This window comes from Oculina patagonica, chromosome 9 (assembly GCF_052425735.1).
Source record: "Oculina patagonica isolate OP01 chromosome 9, crgOcupat, whole genome shotgun sequence".
Lineage (NCBI taxonomy): Eukaryota > Metazoa > Cnidaria > Anthozoa > Scleractinia > Oculinidae > Oculina > Oculina patagonica.
In genome coordinates, this window is record NC_135766.1 from 5,040,594 (window position 1) to 5,066,645 (window position 26,052).

Genomic DNA, 26,052 nt, shown 5'->3' on the forward strand with positions numbered 1-26,052 from the left:
GCGCTAGAGAATAACAATAAACTAAACTAATGGTGGTGTAGTCAGGGAAACGATGACTTGCCCCGAACTGGATTTGGGAGTGAGTTCTCTATGCTAATAGCCAATCCTCACCTTGGGCTGGGCGATCTTTGTACAATGAGTTAATTTTTTTGGTAATCTTTTATCTGCTAAAACAAACAGTTTTTTTTCTTCGTTTGAGAGACATCTGAAATTGGTCTGTGAAAATTTCTTTACTGATGATGCAGCTCTGAAGAGTAGAGATCAATCCATCAATCAATCGATCGATCGATCAATCGATCTATCAGTCAGTCCGTCAGTCAGTCAGTCAATCAGTACAGTCAGTCAGTCAATCAGTACAGTCAGTCAGTCAGTCAATTAATATTTAACCACGTAACGTGTAGTGAGTTAGGAGCTCGTTTAAAATACGTAAGTGCAGATAAAATAAATGAAAAGTCAGAAAGATTTCGGTGTAGTGTTTCTTTCCCATGTACAAGAAACTACATTGTACCAATCAGAAACTTGATCTCTGTCATCTGTATGAAATATTTTCGTTCGAGTTTTTGACGTCTCTTGAACAGGAGGATAATGAAAAGCACTTTTGGGCTCTGCCGAATGCCATACATTTTGTCTTGCCCTTAATAGACACCCCTGTGTGCCGAAACAGGCACAGTCTCCCACAGCTACGCTACCCCGCGCGGGTCCCGGTAATGCCCCCGAAAACTTCTTCTGAAGTTGAAACCCCGGTTTACTTACTACAGGCTGGATTTCACTGTAGTCACAGACTATGGACTGTTGGAAGAGGAACGCAAATAGCATTTTTACGTCGTTCCAACGACCGTTCCGCGTTCCGACTCGGAATCCGACGTTCCCACCTTTTTGGCCTCTAACAACGAGAGAGCCTGGGAACCAAAATAAAGAAACATGGCGGCTCAAGCACTAGAAGGTGCTGACAGGAAGTTTCATTTCAAAGCTATCTTTCAAAGCAAGCGCGTCTTATCTTTCCTGTCGTGACATCTATCGTGATTGTCACATGACTACGCAAATGGGTCGATTTCATCGCATTGAAGTTTCATCAGAAGAATAGAAATGGCTGTAACAGTTTTGATCTTTGCCACTGCGACCTTAGCTTCCCTTCTCACGCTTGGATTCGTGGCGTTTAGCTTGTACATTTTCTATCAACACTGGCGTTACCGACACATTCCCGGCCCAGCGAGGGATGGCTTCTTCGCTGGCAATATTCCTTCCATTCGAAAGGAGAAAAAACGTGTTCCTGGCAGAGGCATGAGTAATATTTGGTTGAATTGGTATCATGAGTACGGCTCGGTCTTTGTTATGTGGATTTATCATGTTCCAATAGTGGTTCTATCAGATCCAGAGATAGCTAAGAAGGCCCTAATCACGTTGAATTCACCAAAGGCCAATCGGGTTTATTCCCGGATTGGTTACGTTTATGGACAGCGTGGCGCCGGGCAGGGGGTTTTAACGGAAATCGATCATGAAATTTGGCGTCGAAAGCGAGCCATGTTGAACCCAGCATTTCACAGGAAGTATTTGATGAACCTAATGGATGCTTTTAATTCAGTTGGTGATGAGTTCCTGGAAAAACTTGGTCAGTTAGCTGATGGAAAAACCCCAGTGAGAATGGCTGATGAATTTGCAAGGGTTACCCTTGATATTATTGGCAAGGTAATAATTGTAAAGGGGGACAGGGGGTGGGAGCCCAGGAGAATAGGGGGCAGGAGGGGGAGGTGGGAGAGGAGAGGGCAGGAAGCAGGATAATTTCTCACGGTGCTGGGAACAGGCAGAAATTGAGAAAAATTGCACAACATTATGTAATATTTTTTGATTAAAATAGCACAGAGAGACAGGATCCACTAAACAAAGGGAACTGGGAGTAAAGGGTATGGGAAGCTGGAGGTTAAGACCCTCCTGCCCCCACCCCCCCCCCCCCACCCCCCAACACACACACTCATAATTGGCATTGCGCATATCTGTGGAGCAGCCCCAGGGAGGGTATACTCCTTTGCAGCCGTTATTCGGGATGTCATGCAATGCTCCCCCAAAGCTTTTTTGGGAGTAGCGTTGCATGACATCCCAAATACAGGGAGGAGGGAATCTTTTGTGGCCAGGTGCCAGACTGCTCAATCCAGAGTCCAGCACAATAACTATTTGGCCACCATAACTTCCAAATTGGGTTTAATTTGTTTAATAAGTATTTCCTCATTTCAGGTTGGCTACAACATCAATCTTGACACCATAGTCAATCCAGATTCAGAGTTCCCTAGTGCAGTATCAAAAATGCTTCAAGGAATCCATGCCAGTTTTCACACTCCATTGTGGATGTTTGATGTTTCTATGTTTCCATTTCAATATTCAGTCATCAATGCCATAAAATTTCTCAGAAGCTTTGCTATGAAAGTTATTGAAGAGCGATGCTTAGCTTTGAAGAACAACGAAGAAACTCCCAAAGATGTTTTGGAACACATTCTTAATGAAGCAAAGGAAAATCCTGAATTTGATATGGAAGACTTGGTCGATAACTTCCTGACGATTTTCATTGCAGGTACATAACTGGTCCCTTGCAAAGAATTTCTTTGTTGATCTTGGTATACCCCACTTGATTCTTAATGGGAATCGTGGAAAATCAGGGTTAAACATGTGGGGAAATGTGGAATTTGTGTGGCAGTCCATTGCCAAACAATTCCCTTGCAATTCATTGTCTGAAATCGCAAACCTAAGTTACCGGTATTAGGAAATGGTGCAAAAAAGTCTATTAATATTTTAGTGCCAATGGGGTTCTGAAAATTGATAGGTTTGTCTATGTTTGGGCCTACAGAGACCCATCAGGTAAGCAGTTTTCTTTGGTTTCTCTCCCCTGGATGGGATGCTAGTCAGGGTTACACCTGGGCCAACAGAGTCACTGTGAGTGAGCAAAATGGGTCTTGCCCAAGAACACAACATAATGATCCTGGCCAGGAATCCAGCCTGAATGCCTTGATCCAGAGTTCAGCCAACCAAATGGCTACCGTTGCTGAGCCCTCTAAAAATTGAACTCATCAATATTAAATAAATATAATATAATTTTAAGAACCCCGTTTGCAATAAAGAGGGTTTTTACCATTTCTTTACATGCCTAACAAGTAATATTATAAAAGATTTGTTTCTTTAGTATTAATTATTGACTAACTGCTTGGCAGGACAAGAGACTACGTCAAACCAGCTGTCATTTACTCTATATGAAATTCTGAATCATCCCAAGATTGAAGAAAGGTAAATACTGTGTATGTAAGCTTATGTAGGGATGGGAAAGATGTAATTAGTGTTCATCATGTCACAAGCCTGGGACAAAGGTAAAAATCTGAGTCTCGAACAGGAATCGATCCCATTACCTCCCAATTACGGGGAGCTGAGCTACATACATACGCTTTTTATATGTGACACACAAACGGTAGACTGCTAAGATCAGCAATGCCGATAGCGAACTGTATATGGTGATAAATAAAGAAAGATAGAGTCTTTAAGCTCGTTAGTGAAATAAGAAAGAAGTAATGTTCATCATGTCACAAGCCTGTGAGAAAGAAAAATAATATGCAATGCAAAGCTAATGCAAGTAATGCAGTACAAAACAATGAAAAACATTTTTTTAGACTCATTAAAACAAAATACGCTCTTGAAAACGAAAAGCAAAGGTTATCCCTGTATCACAGATTACCTTATTATAGAAATTAACGCTTGTGAAAATTAAGGTATTTGAAATTAACGCGAATCGAAGGAAAAGTTTCTTCCCAATAGAGGAAATTAACACGAAAGAGGGGGTTACATTTCAAAATGAAGGAAATTAACGCGACGTACACAAAGAAAAACACTTGTTGAGACAACAGGAACAAGTTTATTTCAACATTAGGTGTATAATCCGAGACGAAAACAATGTTCGTGTTACTTTAAGCAAACCTATCTGGCCGTTCCGAGCGTTCCTCACAGTTATTAATATCGGCAGATTTCCACCCTGATGAAATAATGGTTTTTCCTATGAGTCAAGAACATCCGGACTATCGAGAAATTGGAGCCAAAATAATGGAAATTAAGGTCGCGGAAAATAAAACGCTCCACTTAATTAACGGCGGAAATTAACGTTAACTAAAATTAACGTGACTTAAATTAACGCGAATTTTTGAAAATCGCGTTAATTTCATGAAACGTTAATTTTCTATAATTAGTTATTCATTACTTTTCTTTGATGTCGTTTTTCACCAGGATCTTGGAAGAGATAGAAGAAGTCCTTGGCTGTCGTAATAACGTGGAATATGAAGATCTTGGCAAACTTCAGTACCTTGGCCAGACATTGAAAGAGGGTCTCAGAATTCACCCCCCAATTGGCTCCACCCAACGCGTGGTGCAAAAGGATGAAAATTTCGGAGGCTACAAAATCCCGGCGAAAACTTTCGTCACCGTGTCTTGTTATGCGATCCATAAATCTGCTGAGTTCTGGGAGAACCCTGATGTGTTTGATCCAGATCGATTTTCTCCTGGCCAAAAAGAGAATATCTCACAATCCAAGTATTTTCCATTTTCACTTGGACCCAGGACTTGCATAGGAAAGACGTTAGCACAGTTTGAGGCCAAGGTTTTGATGGCGAGAGTCCTTCGGCTGTTCAAATTTGAATTACTTCCTGGACAAACTGCCCAAGCAGAGGAAGCTGTAACGTTGAGGCCTCGAGATGGAGTTATATGCACTATAACTCGCAGGAAATAACAGAAAGCAATCTAAAAAGACAGCTATTGTCTGCTTTATCAATTTAAAAAGAAACTTCGAGACCCTGGAGCAAAAATAAAATTGAGCTTATGAACCATTCAAGTATTCTTTTGAACTCTCTTGCCGTCTGAAAATATTTTTTACCGTTGCGTAATATAATAATGACTTGCTAAGCGCGATACAAGAAAAAAGTATGACCATTTCCAATTTGCGAGGGTTGAAAAATCACGAGTGCCTTGGAAATAGCGGCATGCGCAATAAATGTTGTTAAAGGTGGTTAAACCGACCTTTACACTACCGTTTGTAAATGTGATTTAAAGTTTAAACGGTCTCTTTAGGCAATCTTTAAACTTGGGTGTAATGCTGGCATAAAGGTCAGCTTTAAAAAATGTAAAGTCAGCGTATAGCTGAATAAATTCCAAATTTACGCCAGCTATATTTGAGCTTTACACTACGGTAAAGTTATATTTTCATGCTGTGAAGGTTTCAGTGTTATTTTTTTGGTACGCGTACCAATTGCAATTTGCAATTTTATCCAAGTCGCTCCTTTACTTCCTTTTCGGAAGCGGAATCATGAATCTTTGAGTTTAAAATCTGGGAATCATGAATAATGGAGATGGCTAAAAGAATCATGAATAACAAATGAATGCTTTCATCGATATTGGAGGCTTGTGAATGTAGAATGAGACAAAAAAAAACTGATGGGTCATTTTACTAAATTCTTAACAACTTTATTCCAGGAGTGGCCTGAAATCGTATTTCTAAGCATCTAATTTTCAAAATTTCCTGGGGGAGCATGCCCCCAGACCCCCCTATAGGAAACAATGGAAACACGAATGTACCCTTGGCTTCACATCTTCATCCCTTACTAACTTTACAGTGATCAAGTATGTTACCCACAGTGAATATTCAAAAAAAAAATCTAACGACTGAGAACATTTTACATCGGTTTTACGGCATAATTCTGTGCGAGAAGAGTCTCCATTTGGAACATTCTGCTAGCAGGGAATCAGAATGCGCAACCAGCTTGTAAGTGAAAAACAACTGAAACGGGTAACACGTTTTTTTGAAAGCTGGATGAAAAGAATGAAATATGAATCATGAATATCGAATAAAATTCATTAATGAATCATGAATCATTGAGGTAAAATAAGACAGGAATCATGAATATCCAAAGTCCAATGATTCCGCTTCCACCCCCGATTCCTTTGAGAGGGGCCTTTGATTTTGCCGGGAAACCGCCTTGCTGGATACGGAGGGCATCCTCTCTCCTCCGCAGAGGACTCTTATTTTTCGTCTTTTTCGCCTTCCCCCACTGAAGAAGCCTCTGCGGTGGAGGAAGGAAGGCGTCGGTGTGAAACAGGGTATTGCCAAGTAGCCTGAGAGGGCAGACGGCTTTTTCCGCTCGAGTTTCATTCGGCGGAGAGAAGCGACAGCAGGAAATGCGTCTGCGTTCGCAGGCTAGGCGTTTAATATAATTAAGAAGAAGCTAACTAATCTATTCCTCTCTCTTGAGATAAGACATGATCAAATGTGAGCTCGATTTCTGCAAGTCTCTCGAGTCTTTGTTCCTCCCCGAAAAAGTCTCGCGGGACTTCGAAATTAAAGACCCGCGAAAATTTATTTTAAACGTTACCTATTTTTTATGTTAATTACGTATTTTTGGCCAAATCGCGAAAATTAAGTCCCGCGAAATATACCCGTTCCATTATCTTTGATTATGCTGTACTGCGAGAGGTCTGGTAACGATATCGTGGGCCGTGTTTTGTCCAGCGGTTTACGCCACCGTTGCCAGGAGAAAGTCAACACAAGAGAACTGGGAAAACTGTTTTCAGTTCACAAGTGTCTACAACAGGAAAGAAGTTTCGTCGTTTAACACAGATTGTCTAAACGATAGCGAGGGAAAAACCCTCTCTTTTACTTCATTTTAACTTTCTTCGTGGTCAAGTACGTGTATTTTACTGGTTTACTGTCTCAATTTTAAAGTTCCTTTTGCTAAACGTCGGAATCTAGAAGAAGGATTTTAGCGACAGGAACTGAGCAACTTTGTGTTTATTTCATCTGCAATCCCAGTTCACGATGTGTTCTTATTTCCAACAGATTAGAGGCAATAACGGTTAAAAATGGTTTCAGCTGTGGCTAATGGTTACGAGAACGCGGTAAGTTTGTAGGTCCTGATCGCAAAATTAGACAAATAATTTCTACTGTAGTTATTCATGTGCACTCAATTATCAGAGAATATACGAAGTGTTGTAACCATTTAAATGCATTTCATGCAAATATTTTGGTCCCGATTTAACATCTTCATCTTTCTTTCTCCTCGTGTTTAAATTTCTCATTAATTTTGCGACGAGACGCAAAATCTCTGCTTGACCCAGTTGTTTGCGCTGGCCTAAAATCCCTTCAAGCTTGACTCAGCCTTGGGCCACTCATCATGGGTGTGAAGGAACTGTGGTGCTTCTTCGGTGGGAAAGCAGAAACACTAATCACTAATATTATATTTCACTGCTTGGTAACTTAGAGTTAGCAACCCACAGTCTTTTGTGCTTTTCAAACATTGACCCTTGATTTGCTCTGACAAAATATCAATACTTGAAATGTTAGCTACAGTAAATAGGTGTCTCTTGTGCTTTTACCTTTGCAAGAGGGAAGAACGATGTCTGTTTGTTCATAAATGAGAAAAGGACCTTACTGAAAATCACTGTAGTGGGAGAGTCCTGGTTTTATCATCATCATCACCATCATTGAAATAATTATCAGCTGCCAAGTGTTTACAATAAATAGGCCAGTTCGATATATTAAAATTCTTACTTGGTTCAGGTCCTTGGGAGTATAAAACAAAAGATGTCACATTGTGGTCGGGGATGAACAGATAATTTCTTTTGTTTAAATTTCCCCCTAACCTCTGAGCCAAGTTAGAATGTTAACATATCAAAGTATTGGCCTATTATTAACTAAAAGTTAGACTAAGGCATTCAATTAAAAATGCACTGCAGAGGAGAACTTCGCAAAAGTATTGCTGGTATTTGTAATGTACTATAAGTTGTAATAATTTGGTACCTGTCATAATACAACAATAAAATGCAGAAAAAGGACATTTGGAGCTGCAAGAACAAAACCTAGAAAAATTTAATAAAATCTTGAAAGTTTCCCAGACGAAAGGCAGGGCTGCAGCCCCCTTGCCCCGTCACACCCTTCCTGTTAATCTGCATTTGAACCTGTACTGAGCAATCAGTTGCTAAAAATCACATTGCAAAAAATTTTATGAAGGTGTTTAAATGTGTTGCATATGTTAAACTTCCATTTAGAGCTTCACCAGTCCTGTAACTCTTAAGGATATTGAAGACAAAATAAGAAAAGTTGTCAATGCCAGAAAAGTAAGATTGACTGAGTACTTCAAGGATTTTGATCGCCTTAGAACTGGCTTCATTACAAGTAAGTTTGTTCCATGCATATCAAGTATTGTATATTTTATAGCTCAATAAATATTATTGCAAGGATGTTCAAGTATAGTAAAATTGTTGTGGATCAATTTTACTCTTGGTACAATTTGGCTAATTTTTTTTTTGTTCTGGTGTACATGATGACAATATATTAATAATTGTAAATGAATATAAAAATTATAAAGGAAAATACCAGAAAACTACAACATGTACACAACCCTCCAAATTAAGACCATTTTAGTCGCCATGGCGACTAAAATTTTGCAGCTGGCGACTTAATTGGAACCGCAGTCGCCAGCCTGGCGACTAAAATTGAGAAGAAGGATTGAAACATGAGCCTAGTTTAGCGACTAAAATTTTTCACTGGCGACCAGACTTGAGCAGTGGGTGGCCAAATGGCCACTAAGGAAAAAAAATAAACTTGGAGGGTTGTGTACATAATAAAAATTCTGTAAACTTGTAGCAATTGACAACAGTAATTTTGTCCAGAAAAACTCCAGGCCTGGTTGTTCAATGGGTGGATAACGTTATCCACTGGATAAATCACTATTCAGTGTATAGGATAGTATATTTTGTCAACACATACCGGTACATGTATCTACTGGATATCAATTTATCTGGTGGATAATGTTTTCCACCCTTTGAACAACCTGGACCAGATAAAATGGTATCCTTCGGATAAGTACTTACAAAACAGATTACGCTATTTTCACTGGATAGTGATTTATCTGGTGGATAGCAATATACATCCTTCCAACAACCTGGGCTAGTGTAATAAATTACATGTAATAATTGACTCCTTTCATTTGTTCAGAGTCTCAATTTGACCGTTGCTTGGATCAGTTGTTTGGAATTGTACTGAGTCCAGAGGATGATGCTAAGTTGATGGAAAAATATGGCAGTGCTGATCCTAAACGGAAAGGAATGGTTAGCTACCGACACTTCTGTGAAGTGATTGGTGCAGGTTAGTTGTAATGTTTTGTTTTATTTTTTATAATAATTACACTTATCAAATACTTTTTTAATAGGCACTGTCCATTTGTTTGTACATTGGAGAATAGAATTCCGTTAATATATTAACTATTAGTCAGATTTGTCCTGTCAAATCAGTCAATGTATAAATATTATACACTCTTGTTGTGGATTTGTGAGAAAATCTTGAAGAAAAGGCCTATTCATAGGCGTACGAGGCGGGGGGGCAAGGGGGGCTGCAGCCCCCCCTGTGCCAAAATTTCTCAGGCAAAACGCTAAGAATTCGGGCAACAAGCCAGAGAAAAAAATAGAAAATACCAAGCAAACAAATCTCAAAATAACAATCAAAACGAATTATATCAACAGAAAAAGAATTGGAAATATACCGAACTTTGTGGTTCAAAAGTCCAAATTTCTCATTTATCTGCTTTCACTTTCTCTCGCAAATTGCTATCATCATATTCAATTTTCTCGCAAATTCTGCATGATTCAGCTGCAAATAAGCTTTTCCATAGCTTGAACATTTGCGCGTGGTGGACCAGTTTAAGATCTTGAAACAAAGCTGCAATACGGTTACAAATGTAATAAAGCTAATGCTTTTGACTGAAATGAGCTCAAAACTTTCAACAATAAGTTTCAACCCATTCATCCCTGAATGTTTCAAACATTTTAAATAACTTTCAAGTGGGGGAAAACAATGTAAATTGCCTCCCAAAAATACTTTTCTTTTTGCTGAACTAAAGTGAAAAAGTAAAATATTTCCGAAGAAAAAGGATTCAGTGCATTGACATCTTCGGGCAACGACGCGAGATTAATTTAAGAACTATCGTTTCCTTTAAGCAAGCAGGCAAGGTTTGTACACAACTATTTTAACACACGTTCTGTTGTCCATTTCGTATGCCTGCTGATTCGGCTTTTAACCCATGCCATTTTTTTTTTTCGGGCAACAAGGTCTCCGCCCCCCCCCCCAGGTCCGAAGGTGCCCGTAAGCCTATGGGCCTATTTCACATTTAAAACTACCAAGCTGGCTGGCCAGTTCTATCTAATGCAAAGCGCCCTTTAACTCACACTTTGACTACTTCAATCAATAATCAAACAAAGGCCACTGTGTTTAAGCACTCACATGTAATCAAAATAATTAAATGTTTATTGATATTTAATAATAAGTACCCCTGGTAATATTAATAATTTTATATATTAATCAGTAGTAATATGATTAGTACAGTAATATTAATTAAGATAATTAGTAATAAATAAATGTTAATTGAATTATATCTATAGCTTGAGTAGACTGTTGTTATTGTTCAACTGGTTAATTCAACTTAATTATTTCTTTTGCAGTATTTGATCCTGATCTTCTAAATCAAGATCCAGCTACCCAGCAGATTGGTCCTGCTGCAAGGTAACAAGCTTGTTCTAAACAGAATAGTTCCAACGCTGTGGGATTCCATTTATGATATTAAAACCAAAAAGTTTCGGAACTTAGTAGATTTTAATATTTCGGCTTTTTGTGTTTATGTAAGTAACTGATAAAGACTGCAACAACAACAATCCGAATGAACCGCCAAGTAAACAGCCTAACATGTGCATACAAGCACATGATAGGTCTGAACAAACAGACCGAGCAAACGAAGGTTGAAAGTGCAAGAAACCATCCATAAGACTGACTGACTAGAGAGTTAACTGACTAGGCGGGTAAAGAAAAGTCCTAATAGTTATTGCTCTTTTGTTTGTGTAAGTAACAGACGCAATGACTGGCTATGGTGGTTTAGTTAGTATAGTGATTTAATTGTTTTTTGATTATTTGAAACAAAGGAATAATTCCAACACTGTGGGATGCCAAGCAATTTAAAATCAAATGGATGAAAACCAGGGATCACCACCCAAACCATTGACATGACCTTTTGAACTAACTGAACTAATTAAAACGTGTTTCCTGAGACTTTTGCTAATTAAGATATTTTGAAGGCAGCATAAAATGCAACTGTTAGTTGAGTTCTTCAAGCAACTATGAAGTTCACATGTGATTGAAACTGGTACAGGGAAGACAATGTCCCAGCTGACTGATAATTTTTCTCATCCTCTGTTCTCTTGTATTTGTCACAGTAGTATGATGTAGCCTGGTTTTCATTGTATGCTCAATTTGAAACTACTGCATGTACATACACAGACCTGTACTGATGCTTTTGCTCTACAAAGATCTGTGTAGCATCTTCGTTTGATTGGTTGTTTCTTGAAAAAATCAAAACTGAGCAACGACCTGTCAGAGACGGTACATGTTATTCTCTGTAGGGGTACTAGTGTCGTTATAATGACCTGGCATATGGAAATTTGTAGCAGGTCATGTATAAAATCTCAGATGTCTCATGGAGGAATAATGGGCACAAGAATAAGAGACTCTTCCAGGGATCCATATTCGTTTTTTCTCCAAGTCGTCAGCCGGGCAAGTATGCAAGATGACATACTTGCCCTTGCAAAATTTTACTTGCCCGTTCAAAAGTGAAGAATGGCGACCCTACAAAAAGTAAATGAAAAGTTGACTTTTTTGTTATTATCACATGTATGTAACACTGTGTATACATGAAATCTTCAAGACAACAAATCTGTTTAAATAAAGTTTGATTCACAAGTATTTGTTAATGAGACTTTTTACTTGTCTACCTTGGCTGCCGGTTTACAAATTTCACAAAACATCACGCCCCCAAGCGGCTTGTGATGTTGCGGAAGCGTATGATGCGGGCACAAATGAAAGCCAGGGCCTCCACGGAAGAAAAGAACGCTTTTGCTCTTCTTATTTATATTTGGTTTGTTTTTCTGAAGTGTTAACATTGCTTTTTTTTCTTTGCTGGCGGCGCCAGACCAAGATAATGGCAAATTTTGATCAAAACATCAGCTGATGCGATCGCCTTGTGTTTTTCGCAGATGCAGCGATGCAGGCCTGCAGTACAAAATATCAGCGGTTGAGAGCTTGAAAATTGAGCCTGCAATGATTTCATGGAAAATACCGCATCAGCCAAAATGGCGGCAAAAACTATGATTTTATCGCGACAGAAAGTTGCAAATTATGTTCTGTTTTCGAAAAGTTATGAATGGATGACAAGTGGTCAGAACGCAAGTAACTCATAAGAAAACTTAATAATTGTTTTTTTTTTTTTCATTAAGTCAAACTTAAGTCGTCCAGCGGACGAGTTTATGTAATCTTTTGGTCGTCCATACGATTTTTTAGTCGTCTCGGACGACCGGACGACTGGGAATATGGATCCCTGCTCTTCTGTGATTAGGCTGCATAAGGAGTTAATATATTTTGACCACTCTTGCCTGTTTCATTCCAGTGGCAGTGCAGTGGATCGACGTCCTCTTAGTCCAGCCTCTCTGGCAAAGTGTGAGGATCTGTTGATGCGATTAGCTCGCTTCTACAAATACCATGGAATTAACATCAAGACTTGCTATGCTGACTTTGATAAGCATCACATTGGTGTTGTTACTGAAAGCCAGGTAAATACCAGAATTATCACCTGATTAAATTTGCATTGTAAATAACTTGGACTGATCCAGGTGTATGGGAAGAATGGCGAAAAATGATATAAGCACAAGGAAAAGCAAATGGAAAAAACAGGCAAGGGTTTTTGGGGAGCAGGAGCCTTCTCCCCACACCCCTCCCCTAGCTTATTTTTTGCTTGTCTTTTTTCACGCTGCCCCCAACCAACCAAAAGCCTGGGACAGGTCAATTAAATAAATAACTGCATATACTTAAGGGTTAGACATATGAGAAATTTATGTTTCCCCAGGATTTTGGCAAGCATTGCAAACTAGACATTTACATTGACTACAGTTTTGAAATGATTATTTATAAACCTAGTTACATTAGATAAAATTGCCTATTTTATTAAACACTTCCATTTTCCTTGCAGTTTTTTCGGAGTTTTCCTGGTTCACCTGACATAACACATGAAGAGACAGTGCTGCTGGCCAAGAAATACCGTGACCCCACCCGACCAGGGCTGTGTAACTACTATAGCTTCCATGAAGACATTGAAAGAATGCAAAGTGGTAAACATTGTTCTAGTTTTTTTTTTAACTGTGGTGACACTGTTGTCTGACTGTTGTATTTTTGTTGTGTGATTGTGGTAGGACTACGTTTTTTCACATGTTTAACATTCAGATTTTCTAGACAAACTGTCACGTTTTACAAGTAAACCAATTAATGTAGAAAGACTCCCCCAAAAAATAATTTTAAAAGTGTCCATCAAAGATTGCTGTCCCAGCTTACCACAAATATTAAGCCACCTTTGCTGTGGACGTTCATTGAAGAAATATGTGAAAAGTCAATGCAAAAATTTCAAACCTATGTTTCACGTGCAGAAACACACAGGCGAAGCTGTCAAACTTGACATGTTGATGTTCCAAACGTTAATTGATTAAATTCAGTTGAAAAATGTGACCAATTTGGTCTAAATAAACTTGAATGTTTAATGGGTCAAAAGACGCGGAAAAAAGTTGGCCGTTCATGGTAGCTCGAAAATGGTAGTATTTCCAGGAACGACTGTAGTATGCCTGTGTTACAACTGCCCTGATCAGATTATGGTCTGTATGACTAGTTTGACTGTGGCCCTGCTGTGGTGTGACTGTTGTGTAACTGAAATATGCCTGTGTGTGCTTTGTACAACTGTGGGATGACTGTTACAGCCTTGTTATGGGACTGGGGTAACTGTTGTAGACTATGGCAGTGATAACCGCACTACCAGCGAGTCTAAATTATTTTAAATATTTGCTAATTCAAGTTTTGTTGTCTGATTTTCAGCTTTAGCTGAAGAAGAGGACTTTACAAAATACATTCCTCAACCAGAGTTTATTGATGATTATGGAAAGGTTAGTAATATTGAAATTTTAAAAAAGGAAACAAATTCAGCCTGAAATAAATTTGGGATGACTTAAATTTACTAATAAAAGTGATGCAAAAATTGTCATTAACCTGCGTTATGTTTTTAGCGTCCAGGAACACCGTCCTTACAAGAAATATTTGAGAAAATCAGAGAAGCGATTCACAAGAATGGAATACGTACAACAGAGTTCTTTAAAGACCATGACAAGTTAAGGAGTGGAGAGATTACTGAAAATCAAGTAAGTGAATTTACAAACGTTCAAGTAAAGTAATGGCGTTTTAGATCAACAACACAGCTCTTGTTCGAAATTCTTGCTTTCAAACTTGCAACACTATAGTCACTGTTGAAGAATTCCTCGAGCTGTAAGTTTTGAAGTTAATTGACGTATTGCAATTCATTCTCCCGGATTTTTATCCTCACCATTGTTAGTCATCCTCACTTCTTAATGTTTTCCTATTTACAATTCCTGTCTACAAAATCAAACCATTATTGTTTAGTTTCCTAATACACAGACGGTGAGTATAAAATATTCAAGGAATTGCACACGCTACGATTGGTCGGAGAGTTCATAATAGCTTCATTAAGTATGCACCCTACGCCAAGCTTGTACTTGCACGCCTTCTACGGTTTGAGGTTAAGTGAGCGCAATGTTTTAAACACATTTTATAGAGGAAACTATAAACATGCTCCTCTTGTACCTGTATATTTGTAAAATTTCTAAGAACACTCGAGTCTCTCGTGTTATTTAAACTCAATAATGTATTTTTAAGCTTCTCAGATTATGCTTAAATTAGATTGCGGTGTGCTGTGTCCTTTTCGAAATTTCAACTCTTTTTTTGTGTTTCATTGCAGTTTATTTGTGGCCTGAGCCTCTGTTGTGGAACCCAGGCTCATCTGTCCCGTGAAGAGATACAGAAGGTGGTTGATGTGTACCGCCAGCCTGATGGGCGTGTCCGGTACAAGGAGTTCTGTCATATCATGGAAAATGGTCAGTGCTTAAACAAGATTTTATTTTTATACGCTTTTTTCACTCTTTTCCTAGTTAGATTATTGTAAACCAAAACAAACTCACAATCTGACGTTCCATTTTTTTTACGCGGATCGACGATTTTGGCCTTAAAAAGTGCACGGATTGTGAATTTTTGCGATACGTTGAGCGGATTCGTGGATTTTAAAAAGACTAACTGAAAATTTTGGTCCGAATTCCGGACTCTCACTATCAGATAGTTCGGGTCGTGACTAACGAAGTTCTGTTCACTTTGGTCGGTCTTCATTGGTATTTTGGCGGAATTCAGTTTTCGCAAAAACAACAAATGAAATGAAACTTCTAAAAATGGCAAAACAAACAACATCATCTACTGTCCATTGCGGATTCGGATTTGAACGAAAAAGTTTAGCACGGATCTGCGGATCTGCGGATCTGCGTACCCCTATTCACCCCCCTCTGTACGGCATGTGTTTCAAACGGGCTTTGCATTGTGTCCATTGTGCACTGATGAAAAGTCCCGGGAAAAGTCTATGTTTTCGTAGGTGTCAATTTATTCTCTTGTTGTTATTCTCGTATCTTTAGCATTCACTGTGCCAGATCTGGAAAAGAAACCAACTGCTGACGTTTACCGACCTCCTATGGGTGCACTATCAAAGGTATAAATTAAAAAATATCTTTCACTATTTAATAAATCTCATGATTCTTTGAAAATGCGGCCACAAATTAAATCCACATCGAAGAGTCGTTAAAAAAGGACATGAACTTTGTTACTCACTAAAGCTTTTTATTGGCTAAGGATATCACGTATCTGCTCCCGTGCAGTTTTAGGTATCGTTTAAAACATAACTTGGTCTTAAATTACTTAAAAAAAGTATTATTTTACGTTACACGAATTTGCACGGTGGAATGTTTTGTCGCTAACGTGCGATTTGATTTTGTTGTTGTTGTTTGTAAACTGTCGTTACGTTCTTTAAATTCAAAATATCTTCAGTATATACCTCTGTTACTCTTTGAATCGAAATCTAGAGTTATATTTCCTGAGTGTTTGTTTTGTGCCTTGGTCATGAGAACGATATGATTGTAAAAATTGCTATGTAGCTGAAATCTTAACTTGAATCGATAGTCTTCTGCATCGAAAAAGAAGTAGGCCTCATTGGGACTTTTTCTTGTGGCTGCACAGTTTATTCAAATGTTTCTAATGACTTGTTTTTTTGCAGGCGCCAAATGTGCTTTCCGCTCAAGAGGAAAACAGAGTCAACGAAATACTCAACCAAATTGCTGAAACAGTGCGTAAACGAAGGCTTATGGTCTATCCTTATTTCAAAGATTTTGACAGGGTAAGTAAAACGCCATCCCAGCTTTCCATATGCAATTTCTTGGTAAATGTACATCAACTGGCTTAGTAAATTACACATGAAAGCAAATACTGCAGCAACAGTATGTAATGTTAACATTTTCCTCGCAAAGGTAGTAAAGCAATCAAGGAATGTTTGTTTCTCTGTATTACTAGAGTCTCCTATTTATGTGTGTGAAAGAGCTAAAATGTAGTCAAAGATCTTAAAACCAAAACGTTTTCGACCGTACAGTCATTGTCGGTGGTAGTGGTGAAATTTGTAGTTTAGAAGAAAGAAAGTGGAGCAATTCACATGTTTTTTTGTTGTTGTTTTTATTTTCCTACAGAGTAAAGGATACACTCGTGGCGTCACAAAACCTCAGTTCGCCAGAATGCTTCACTTTTTATCCATCAACGTTCAACCACAGGACCTAGCAGTAAGTCATAGCACTTTCTTACCCTCGCCTCCCCTCCTTCTTTTCTCCTCCATAGCAAGTCATGACATTTTTTACTCTCCCTTCCGCCTTTTACCTGAATCATTGTGAAGTACCCTCATTTCGTCTCATACCTCTGAAGCTACTTAAAATAGTTTTTGTGTCTAGTGCGAAGCGCAGACACTAAGCTATGACGCTAAAATTTTTCAGTAAGTACTTCATATACGGCAAATTATGACGTCATACTAACCAAATTCCACTGAGATTTCTAATACGTGACAGCGTACACGAAGTATTTTACAGAAATGCTTCTCTGCATGATAGTAATCGATAATCACTCGTTTTGCCTTCGTTACCACTTCGTTATTCCTTCGTGAACAACTGATGAAAACGTAGAACAAACGGAACAAGTCTAATTTGAGATAATTAAAGACATTAATTACGTCAACAAACGTAAACACAATGTATTGCGCTAAAAATAATAAATTCTCGGACGTTTGAAGACTTTTGTCTCTTCATTAACGTTAAAACTGCCGTTAACAGACAGCACGCGCAAGACCCTGAATTCAAATGGGATGAACGTTGACTTTGCATTCTTGTGACAGTGCATTTTCGTGCTGTCTGTTAACCGCATTTTTTACACTTACGAAGACGCGCGTGACGGTATTTTTAACGCTCACGAAAAAAAAACTCTGAAAAAGAGTTATGGATGCACGCGGGAGGTTACTAAGCACGAAAAAAAGCGCAAGAATCGTCCATCTCTAGCTCCTATGAGGCGACTCTAGCTATTATGCAACGTCTACTGCAGATGGCTTTCCAACATCACCTTGCACTTGTTGATAACTTCTACCCATATTTCTTCACTACACTGTTGAAGCTAGAATCCTCTACAACTATAGTCTATGCCGACAAAAACCTAATAAATGCACTACCGTGACCGAGCAATACAGTAATGCACAAAGCTCAATAAAGCTCAGCACTAGACACATGTACGCAGTGCGGACCTATTTTTAAACTTCGCGGCCGAGAATTGAAAAAATTGGGGAACATAAACGAAATGTAAAAGGTGCAATGGATGTTAGTTAACAATTCATCAATCGAATCATTTGGGCGGGTTTTTTAGTTTAAATCCATAAGACTATAACAGGGTTTGTTTTTAGGCAGAACCTTTCAAAATCACTTGTTTTCTTCTGTAAATGTTTAACGCGCATTGCACATTTTGGCGCTGTTTGCATGTATTCAAAGAAATTACTATCATAGCATTTCACACATTCACACAAAGCGGATCCGCTTTTACAGCGCGTTTACTGTTCCACCTTAGGTTTGATTGTGTAAACAGCGCGCCCAAAGGCCTACTCCGCGTGAACAAGTAATTTAACTAATCAGAAAAATAACATGTTTCTTTCACAGCTCCTCTGCAAGAAATTCGAATATCCAGTTGGAGGAGATATTAACTATTCAGCTTTCATTCAATCCATTGATTCAGGTAAGAAAATACTTAATTGATCTTTTATTTTAAAACTCTAACTTCGTTTGGGAAATGAACGTTTAATTGATATATTTACATTTCTCTCCGTAGAGTACACCGGCACAGCTACTACCATTTCAGATTTTGCAAAGAAAGACAAGTAAGTTTTAGATCAAAGTACTTTCTTATTGTGGTTTTGTGCAGGGGTCTTGCAGAGCCTAGAATTCGTGAATAAGTATAGAAATCTACAAACAAACTTTTTAGACCTGGAAAAGTATGGAAAGTCTGGAAAAAAACCTTTGTCGATTAGTCAAATTTCGTGTAAATGTTAGCCTAAATATTTAATCGCAGAATCTCGGGAATTCTCTCCACCCTACTCCCCCCCCCCCCCCCCCTGACTTTGCTATCGTTTGTCCTCGTTGCATTGTGGGTACTGTATGTCGCAGTGTATCATGGTTACAGTTTGGTTCCGGCGTTTGTCAAGCTTTGTTTGGAGAAAAGAAAATAAATATTTTAAAAAAGTTTAGATATGGAAAAACTAACTTTGCTGGCGATTCTTGCAGATCTGCAAGTGAGAGTGGAGCACCTCGCCCATTGGATCTCAGTACAGTTGACAGACAGGAGTTAATAGATCGCATCAAACATTACGTTCTTGTCAACAGACTTAGGGTAAGCCAATTTGTATTCGCCACCGCTAAGGGATGCGTTTTTAACTCATAAAAATTAGATACTGTATACTTCCGACAATAAGGCCCCCTTCGACAATTACCCCTACCACCCCCGACAATAAGTCCCCCCGACCACAGCGCCCCTCGCCCTCTGCCCCCAACAATATGCCCTCCCCGGGCAATTTTTTTTTACGCCCACTTCAAGATGACCGCCACTTACGGTCGTCGACTGGTAACTAGTACCGGTTAGCCTGCTATGCACTCCGGTTAGCCTACTATGCACTTTGGTTAGCCTGTTTACGGTTAGCTACGGTAACACGATATATACTGTACTTAAAATTTACGAAATCTGGGAGCCAGCTCCCGGTGGGCTTATGGTTATTACACTCGCACTTCGGGCGGACGACCCGAGTTCAATTCCAATTCCAGCTCGGGGCACAGTATATCGAACATTTTCCTTTTTCCTCTTTGATAAAATTCGAAAAAAAAAAGTGTCTATGGTGGGCGTAAAAAATAAAATTGCCCTCCCCGGACAATAACCCCCCCCCCCCCTCTCGCCCGACAAGAAACAAGAAGCCCCCACACGACAACAAGCCCTCTCCCGACAAAAAGTCCCCGAAATCCTTCGTAAAAGTACAGAGACTTGTGAAGTTTAATTAACGGCTTATAACTTGCTTTGTGTTCATATCATCATGTTTTGAGAGTTCCTGTCTGTGATACACTTTTATGTACGTAAAATTTTTCAGACGCAACATCAAACCCAAACATTTTAAAAACGCAATTTCCTTTCGATGATAGCTCCCCCTCCACTAGTTAGTAAGCCCTCCTGGAAATACGCTCGCTAAAAAAGCCATTTGAACAAATAGAAGTCCAAAGCCTGATTCTTTTATTTATTTTTTATTTTATTTTATGAGTTTACCTCTCCCCATACATTTTCGCAGTAGTTGCGCGTTGTGTGAATAGAGACTCATAAGTTTGCATTCGCTCTGTGTCAGAATTTTTTTAACTATGACAAGCCTTTCGTGACTTGGAGTTTAAAGCCGTTTCCTCTCTACTCTTTTTAGGTTGAGGAGTACTTTCAAGATTTCGACCCTCTTCGTCACGGTTCTATCAGTAGAAGTCAGTTCAGGCGGTGTTTAAGTTCAATGGGTCAACCTAACTTGACGGACGAGCAGTTTGAAGTGCTGGCCCAGTACTACAGAGATCCGAAGATATACGGCAACGTGATGTGGACAAGATTCCTTACTGATACAGAGAGCGGTGAGTCGGATGGGAGAAATTAGACGCCTTTTGATCCGAGTACGATTTAACCTCGTGTTTTCCCAGAAAAAAAAAGTGTTGTTAGCAAGAAAATTGACGTCGTTCAGTTGTTCGAGTTTGTTTATGCCATTTCGAGTTTGAGTATCTTTCTGGAACTTGTCTTCTCCTTTTCACCGCAATTTTCAAAACTCTTTGTCAACTGAAGTCACTGAAGTGGCGATTAGCCGCGTTCTTGTGTGGAGAGAGGCACTGTCGGAGAATATTTTTTAGTCAACAACCCAAAATTACTGTCAATCTACTCCCTTCTCACTTTAGGGTCGCCAACTATTTCATGGGTATCGAAATACTGATTTCTTCTTTTCTCCCCCACCCCTCTCCACTGTAGTATTCACTCGGCGAGGCCTGGAGAAAGTCCCTACATACACAGTTCCCCCAATGGAGACGTTTCAGATGAGCAGGCCTGGGGCTAGTTCTGAGCAGCCGACACAGGACGACGAGGAGTTCGTGGAACGAATCAAACAGCGCATGCGTCGAAAGCTGATCGAACAACGAATCCTCTCCAAGCCTTGCTTTCAAGACTTTGATAAGTAAGTTAGATAAGATTTGATTTTGGAACGTAAGAAACGTACCTAGGTCACAGGGAACCCAACAATAATGGTTGATTCTGTAGGACAGTACTCGACAAAAGACAGGAAACTATTCGGAAGTGAGACTGACAAACGATGGCGAAGATGGATGATAATATGGGGTCGGGTAAGGGGTAGCAGCTCTCGTGAGATCTCATATGAATGGCTTGCTACCCTTCGAGAGAACAATAGAACAAACAACAGGAACAATGTCTTTAGCCCCCAAAACAATAACAATTGCTACACTCGAGGACCTGTAGAAGCTTACAAGCTTACAAGAGCTGCTACACATCTGATAGTACGGATAAACTTGGATAAACTTTGGCCCGACGTCTTTTGAAATTTGTGACGGTTGAAATATGGGTTTACTTCACGAAATTGGTCTCTGTAATTTTGCTAGTCAAGAGTTTTATTTTAAATTCTGACATGTTGAGCTCTTTTTAAGGTCCAACTATCTATCTAAACTATCTAAAACAGTAATTTGCTTTGAAGTGGACTCAAACAATTAAAGTACTTTTGTTTTTTAATTGGTACAGGCACAACAACGGTCACGTGACGAAGATCCAAGCCAGCCAATGCCTACACACTCTAGGCCTGACGGACGATCCTGAAGAAATCAAGGTAACAGGAGAGACATTTGCTCTTTCAGTAACGCAAAATGAACTCGTTTATTTGTTTAGTTACAAGCGCAGTGGCCTAATGGTTAGCCCGCTGGACTCCGGATCAAGCGGTCTGGGTTCGAGCCTTGGCCGGGGTCACTGTGTTGTGTTCTTGGGCAAGACACTTTACTCCCACAGTGCCTCACTCCACCGGTAAATTAAGTGGAAAGTAATTGTGGGTTGGGGGTTACCCTGCGATGGACTAGCATCGCATCCAGGGGGGGGGGGAGGGGGAAGTAGAAATACTCCTAGTTACTGAAGTAAAGCGCCAACCTCTAAAGCTCTTGGCCCGGAAAAGTCTTCACTTTTTATTTAACTATGTTTATTGTTAGCCAGATCTTCATATCGTGTTTCTATTTCTTGCACAGATTTTGCAGAACAGATATTCAGATGACATCGGGTTCAACTACATTCAGTTCCTTGATGATCTACAGGTAATCCTATTTGCTAAAACTCCTCTAATTATCTTTTAAAAGTCAGAGTTTTTAATTCTATGTTTTTTTTTTGCTACGTCGAGGCTGGTTCATCATAAAAAAAACGTCTTATTTTTATTTTTTTGCTAAAGAAACTTAATAATAATAAATAATAATAAAGATATTTTAGCAGGGAGCCCACGTCACAAAAAGGTGGTTTTCAGTGGGGCCCTGCATAAAATAAATAACAAATATGATAAAAATGGTTAAAAAGTGAATATTAAAAATAGAAGATGAAAAAGTTAAATTTTAAAAAATGAATATAAGAAATTAAAAAACTTATCAAATACTTCTAATATGTCTTTTAAAAGTTAAAATGTCAAATGCGCTTTTTGCTTTGTCGGGTAAAATGTTCCATTCGTGAGCAGCTTGATTAATAAAACGGTTCTGGCCCCAGGAGCGACATGACTTGGGCCTACAAATGTCATTTCGTCCACGAGTATTATAATTATGAATGTCTTTAAAGCTATAAAAATTAAAATACCAGTCAATCAAGCCATTTAATGCCTTAAAAAACAAAATTAATCTTATACCACTTGCAATAGCCCTTGCAATACGGCTACTTCCCTGCGTACAATGCAGTTACTTACACCACTTATGATACTTTGAAATTTCTAAAGTTAGATTTTCGTAATCCCTTTCAACCATTTTGGCTTATTGTAAAGCAATTTCCACTAGAGTGTCTAAAGTAATTCGCATTTGCTTTGCTACGCTTAGTGATTGGTTTAAAAAAAACTCGTGCCACTCTCTCAACCAATCAGAAGTAAAACCAAAACAAATCGTGACTCTCTCTCGCACACACACAAGTTTTCCCGCGCTTCGTGCCGGCTACATGTATTTTCTTCCTATTTTGATTGGTTCAGTGGATTGTCTGTGTCCTTTATGATAGGCCAGAGTGATTGCTATAATTTGGTTTCAGGGCTCGAGACTAACGGTAGCCAACTAGCCAAAGGCTACTAAAATTTAGGTTTTGGCTACCAGGTTTAGCATTCCTACTAGCTATTTGGCTACTGAAAAACTCGGAAAAGTCAACTGTTCTTGATAGAAATCAATATACCTGACTAGTGAAAAATTACTTTTGGCTAGTAAAATCTGACATGTCACTAGCCAGTAAACCAGTGAGTTAAAAAGTTAGTCTCAAGCTCTGGAGGTGTTTTTTTTAGCACACTCAATCGAAAATCGCTCTAATCAATCAATTTTGGTGATTTTCGACGTAATTTTTACAATAAAATTTGTTTTGCAGCCATCAGAAAAGCAAGAGATGAAATATCTGCAGAGATTAGAAGAACTAAAACTGACGAACAAGAAATATCTGCCTGACTTGGGTGACGAAGAAATCGAGAAGATCATGTACAAAATAAAATGTCGTGTAATGAAGGAACGCATGAGACTGTCGGAGTTCTTCAAGGATTACGACAAGTTACGCACTGGTAGAATACTAAAAACTGTCTTCCCAAGAGCTATGGACCTAGCTTCACTTAAACTCACCAAAGTCGAAGTTGAGCAACTTATGCATAGGTAGGTTTTAACACGGAACAGAGGTGCTCAGAAACAGAAGCCGTCTGGCATCTTTTTGCTGGATTTCCAAAATTCCCAGCTAAAACTAGATGTGGAAGTTTCGTGCGGGCGTAAACCTACACTTATGTTCAGTGATTCGTGACCCTTTGGCTATCTTATAATTATCTATTCCTTTCTAGATACACTGCCGTGGGTTACCCAGATTATGTACAATATACAGCACTTGTGGACGAGATCGAGTCTATTTTCACTCTAAAAGGTATGTGGATTTTTTTTTTCTTTCTTTTTTTCCTTTGTTTTGACTGGCTATATACAGCGCACGTACGATTAGTAATGGTTAGCGCGCTGGACTCGCGGATTGGGCGGACCGCGGATTGGGCGGTCCAAGTTCGTGGCCTGGCCGGGGTCATTGTGTTGTGTTCTCGGGCAAGACACTTAACTCTCATAGTACCTCTCCACCCAGATGTTAACCTGCGCTCAGGTGTTCTTTTTTCTTTTTTCGAAAGCGAGAGAAGTAGGGAGGGAGGGCATGATCTCAGGTTACCCAGATGTATAAGTGGGTACCGGTGAATTAAATGATGGGGGAACCCGTCATGGACCAGCATCCCATCTAAGGAGGAGTAGAAATGTACTCCTGGTCAATGCTACGGAAACTGGGATAAGCTCTTGCACGAACAGAGACCTTTTCAGTTAGTTATTGGCTAAATGGAAGTGCCACACTGTGTGATTTCGCTGGCTGTTGCACGCCTAACAAAAAGGTTGGCCAAGCCTCGTTGCATGCTCGATATTAACACTAAAATTCTCCTTAGTTCTTCATATATTTTCTGTAGTTCTTCTGAGAAGAATTTGTGCTTTGATTAAGACACACGTCCTGGGTTGATCGTGTCCGTTATCGTAAAGACCTACATATAGAGAGATTGAACATGACGTTATACGGCAAACGGCAAACGCGCTTGCCTTTCATTTTATTACCTTTTTTATCAAATTCTAAAATTAATCCCTCAAAAAATAGGAAAACAATGCCACAATCATGGCAAACACAAAACCACTCATTTTCGGGTACGAACGCCAAACGGTAGAAGTTGAAATTTTGCCTTTCGCGGGAAAAATAAACGTCATGCTTAATCCTCTCTATTAATAATAAGTGGATTTGATACACAGTAAAGAGAATTTAGAAGTTTAAAACTGGATTTTTTTTTTCACAGACCTAGAAAAGGCACCGGAAGTAGTGCCCATTCAGTTCAAACCCCAACCGGAAAACGAATACTGCAAGCTTTCACCCGACGAACAGAATGTTATGGATCGAGTCATGCACCGATTGGCTGACCGTGTGCGCATCCGACGCATTCAAATGTTCCCGCTCTTTGAGGATTACGACCGCGTGCACAATGGAACAGTCTCTCGGTTCCAGTTCCACCGCGTCTTGAGCGAGTTGGACCTGGGAAGCCTGGTGAGCGCACGGGAGTTCTTGGTGATAAAGAAAAAGTTTGACGTCGTTCTCGGATACAAACACGATTTTAATTACATCGGCTTCTGTGATTTGATCAACGAATATGCTCATTTCGAGTACAGAAAGCCATGAACTCAATTTTGAACTGGTTTTGCTTCCGTAAAGTTATTTTTCGGGGGGAGGGGAGAGTGAAGATTGTGTATTTGACCTTTCACGAGACAAAGATTTCCAAGTGTAAATATAATGTATTTTATTCAACAAAGAAAGTTTTAAAGAAGCGCAAATGCCGTTAAGTTAGTACTCTCAGTAAGTTTGAAGAATAAAATAAAAACGACTGCACTTTATTCCCTGTTCAGTAAATTTTGAAATAAAACGACATTTGAGTAATAAGTTTTCTGTTTCTTCGTTATATTGAGAGTGCGTAGCAAACTCCATCAAGTTTAGCCAAGATTAGATGAAATAGACACTGCCAAAGTAATCTGCCGTGAACACTTGCCCAACAAAATTCCAAAATCGAAAATCGGCAATCCCTGAGTTTCTACCCTTCACTGGCTATTAGACGCCCTAAATATATATCTTATTGAAGGATTTTAGCTCGATAGCATCCACCTTCTGTAAAATAGATCATTTGAATTTCGATATTTTACACCACACGACATCAAGATGTCCGCCAGAATGCTGTCACGTATGCTTAAAAAAATGGCTCATCCTGTGATTTTTAAGTCTGAACAGTTGAGGTTTTGCGAGAAGCGTTTATGTGGATGTTTACTTGTTCACGAGGGTGAAATGACCGCTTTTTATAGCAGGAGTGACTTCCAGATGTTTTACTGATTTTCGGCCGCCATGTTGGTGCCCTTCCGCATGGGCACCGATGACGTTTCTATACCGTGCTCTCTAAATTTGTGTGGAACGACGGACACTCGAGTCGGAATACCAACAGACCTGAGACTTGGACAAGTAGACTATCTAGTTCACCTGTAATATTGATTTTTTACTCAATAATTTTTGATTTACTCTTGTGGCGTGACAGTAAAAACCAGCATTTGATGGTTTTTTGTTAATACACCTTATCTCTCTATAAAAAAAAAACAGCAAAATTGGACAAAGTTTAAAGTTTTAACGTT

General features: G+C 39.2%; 2 protein-coding genes across 4 annotated transcripts; both read left to right on the forward strand.

Moving 5' to 3' along the window:
* Positions 1-926: 926 nt before the first annotated feature.
* LOC144665258 (cholesterol 24-hydroxylase-like) lies at positions 927-4,844 on the forward strand. 2 transcript variants are annotated; one of them, XM_078526469.1, is made up of 5 exons: positions 948-1,019; positions 1,068-1,686; positions 2,230-2,563; positions 3,198-3,270; positions 4,255-4,844. In XM_078526469.1, exons 2-5 carry the CDS (start codon positions 1,087-1,089, stop codon positions 4,751-4,753), a joined length of 1,506 nt encoding a protein of 501 aa, XP_078382595.1. In that variant the 5' UTR covers positions 948-1,019; positions 1,068-1,086; the 3' UTR covers positions 4,754-4,844. The 2 variants fall into 2 exon arrangements, with proteins under 2 accessions (XP_078382594.1, XP_078382595.1); XM_078526468.1 differs by having other exon boundaries at positions 927-1,686.
* A 1,703-nt stretch (positions 4,845-6,547) lies between these two features.
* On the forward strand, positions 6,548-25,318 carry LOC144665207 (uncharacterized). 2 transcript variants are annotated; one of them, XM_078526393.1, is made up of 23 exons: positions 6,548-6,700; positions 6,854-6,912; positions 8,062-8,188; positions 9,011-9,160; positions 10,510-10,570; positions 12,501-12,663; positions 13,080-13,218; positions 13,970-14,037; positions 14,158-14,289; positions 14,904-15,039; positions 15,622-15,695; positions 16,257-16,376; positions 16,720-16,809; positions 18,217-18,292; positions 18,386-18,434; positions 18,838-18,943; positions 20,007-20,202; positions 20,588-20,789; positions 21,365-21,449; positions 21,856-21,921; positions 23,204-23,478; positions 23,658-23,737; positions 24,684-25,318. In XM_078526393.1, the coding sequence occupies exons 2-23, from the start codon at positions 6,877-6,879 to the stop codon at positions 25,058-25,060; spliced, it is 2,808 nt and encodes a 935-aa protein (XP_078382519.1). In that variant the 5' UTR covers positions 6,548-6,700; positions 6,854-6,876; the 3' UTR covers positions 25,061-25,318. The 2 variants fall into 2 exon arrangements, with proteins under 2 accessions (XP_078382519.1, XP_078382521.1); XM_078526395.1 differs by having other exon boundaries at positions 6,586-6,690; positions 6,853-6,912.
* The last annotated feature ends 734 nt before the right edge of the window (positions 25,319-26,052 follow it).

Coding starts and splice junctions, on each gene's coding strand:
- LOC144665207 (XM_078526393.1), top strand. CDS start 6,877: ATGGTTTCAGCTGTGGCTAATGGTTACGAGAACGCG. Junction 18,293..18,385: donor CATTCAATCCATTGATTCAG/GTAAGAAAATAC, acceptor TTCTCTCCGTAG/AGTACACCGGCACAGCTACT. Junction 20,203..20,587: donor CCTTACTGATACAGAGAGCG/GTGAGTCGGATG, acceptor TCTCCACTGTAG/TATTCACTCGGCGAGGCCTG.
- LOC144665258 (XM_078526468.1), top strand. CDS start 1,087: ATGGCTGTAACAGTTTTGATCTTTGCCACTGCGACCTTAGCTTCCCTT. Junction 1,687..2,229: donor CCCTTGATATTATTGGCAAG/GTAATAATTGTA, acceptor TCCTCATTTCAG/GTTGGCTACAACATCAATCT. Junction 3,271..4,254: donor CATCCCAAGATTGAAGAAAG/GTAAATACTGTG, acceptor GTTTTTCACCAG/GATCTTGGAAGAGATAGAAG.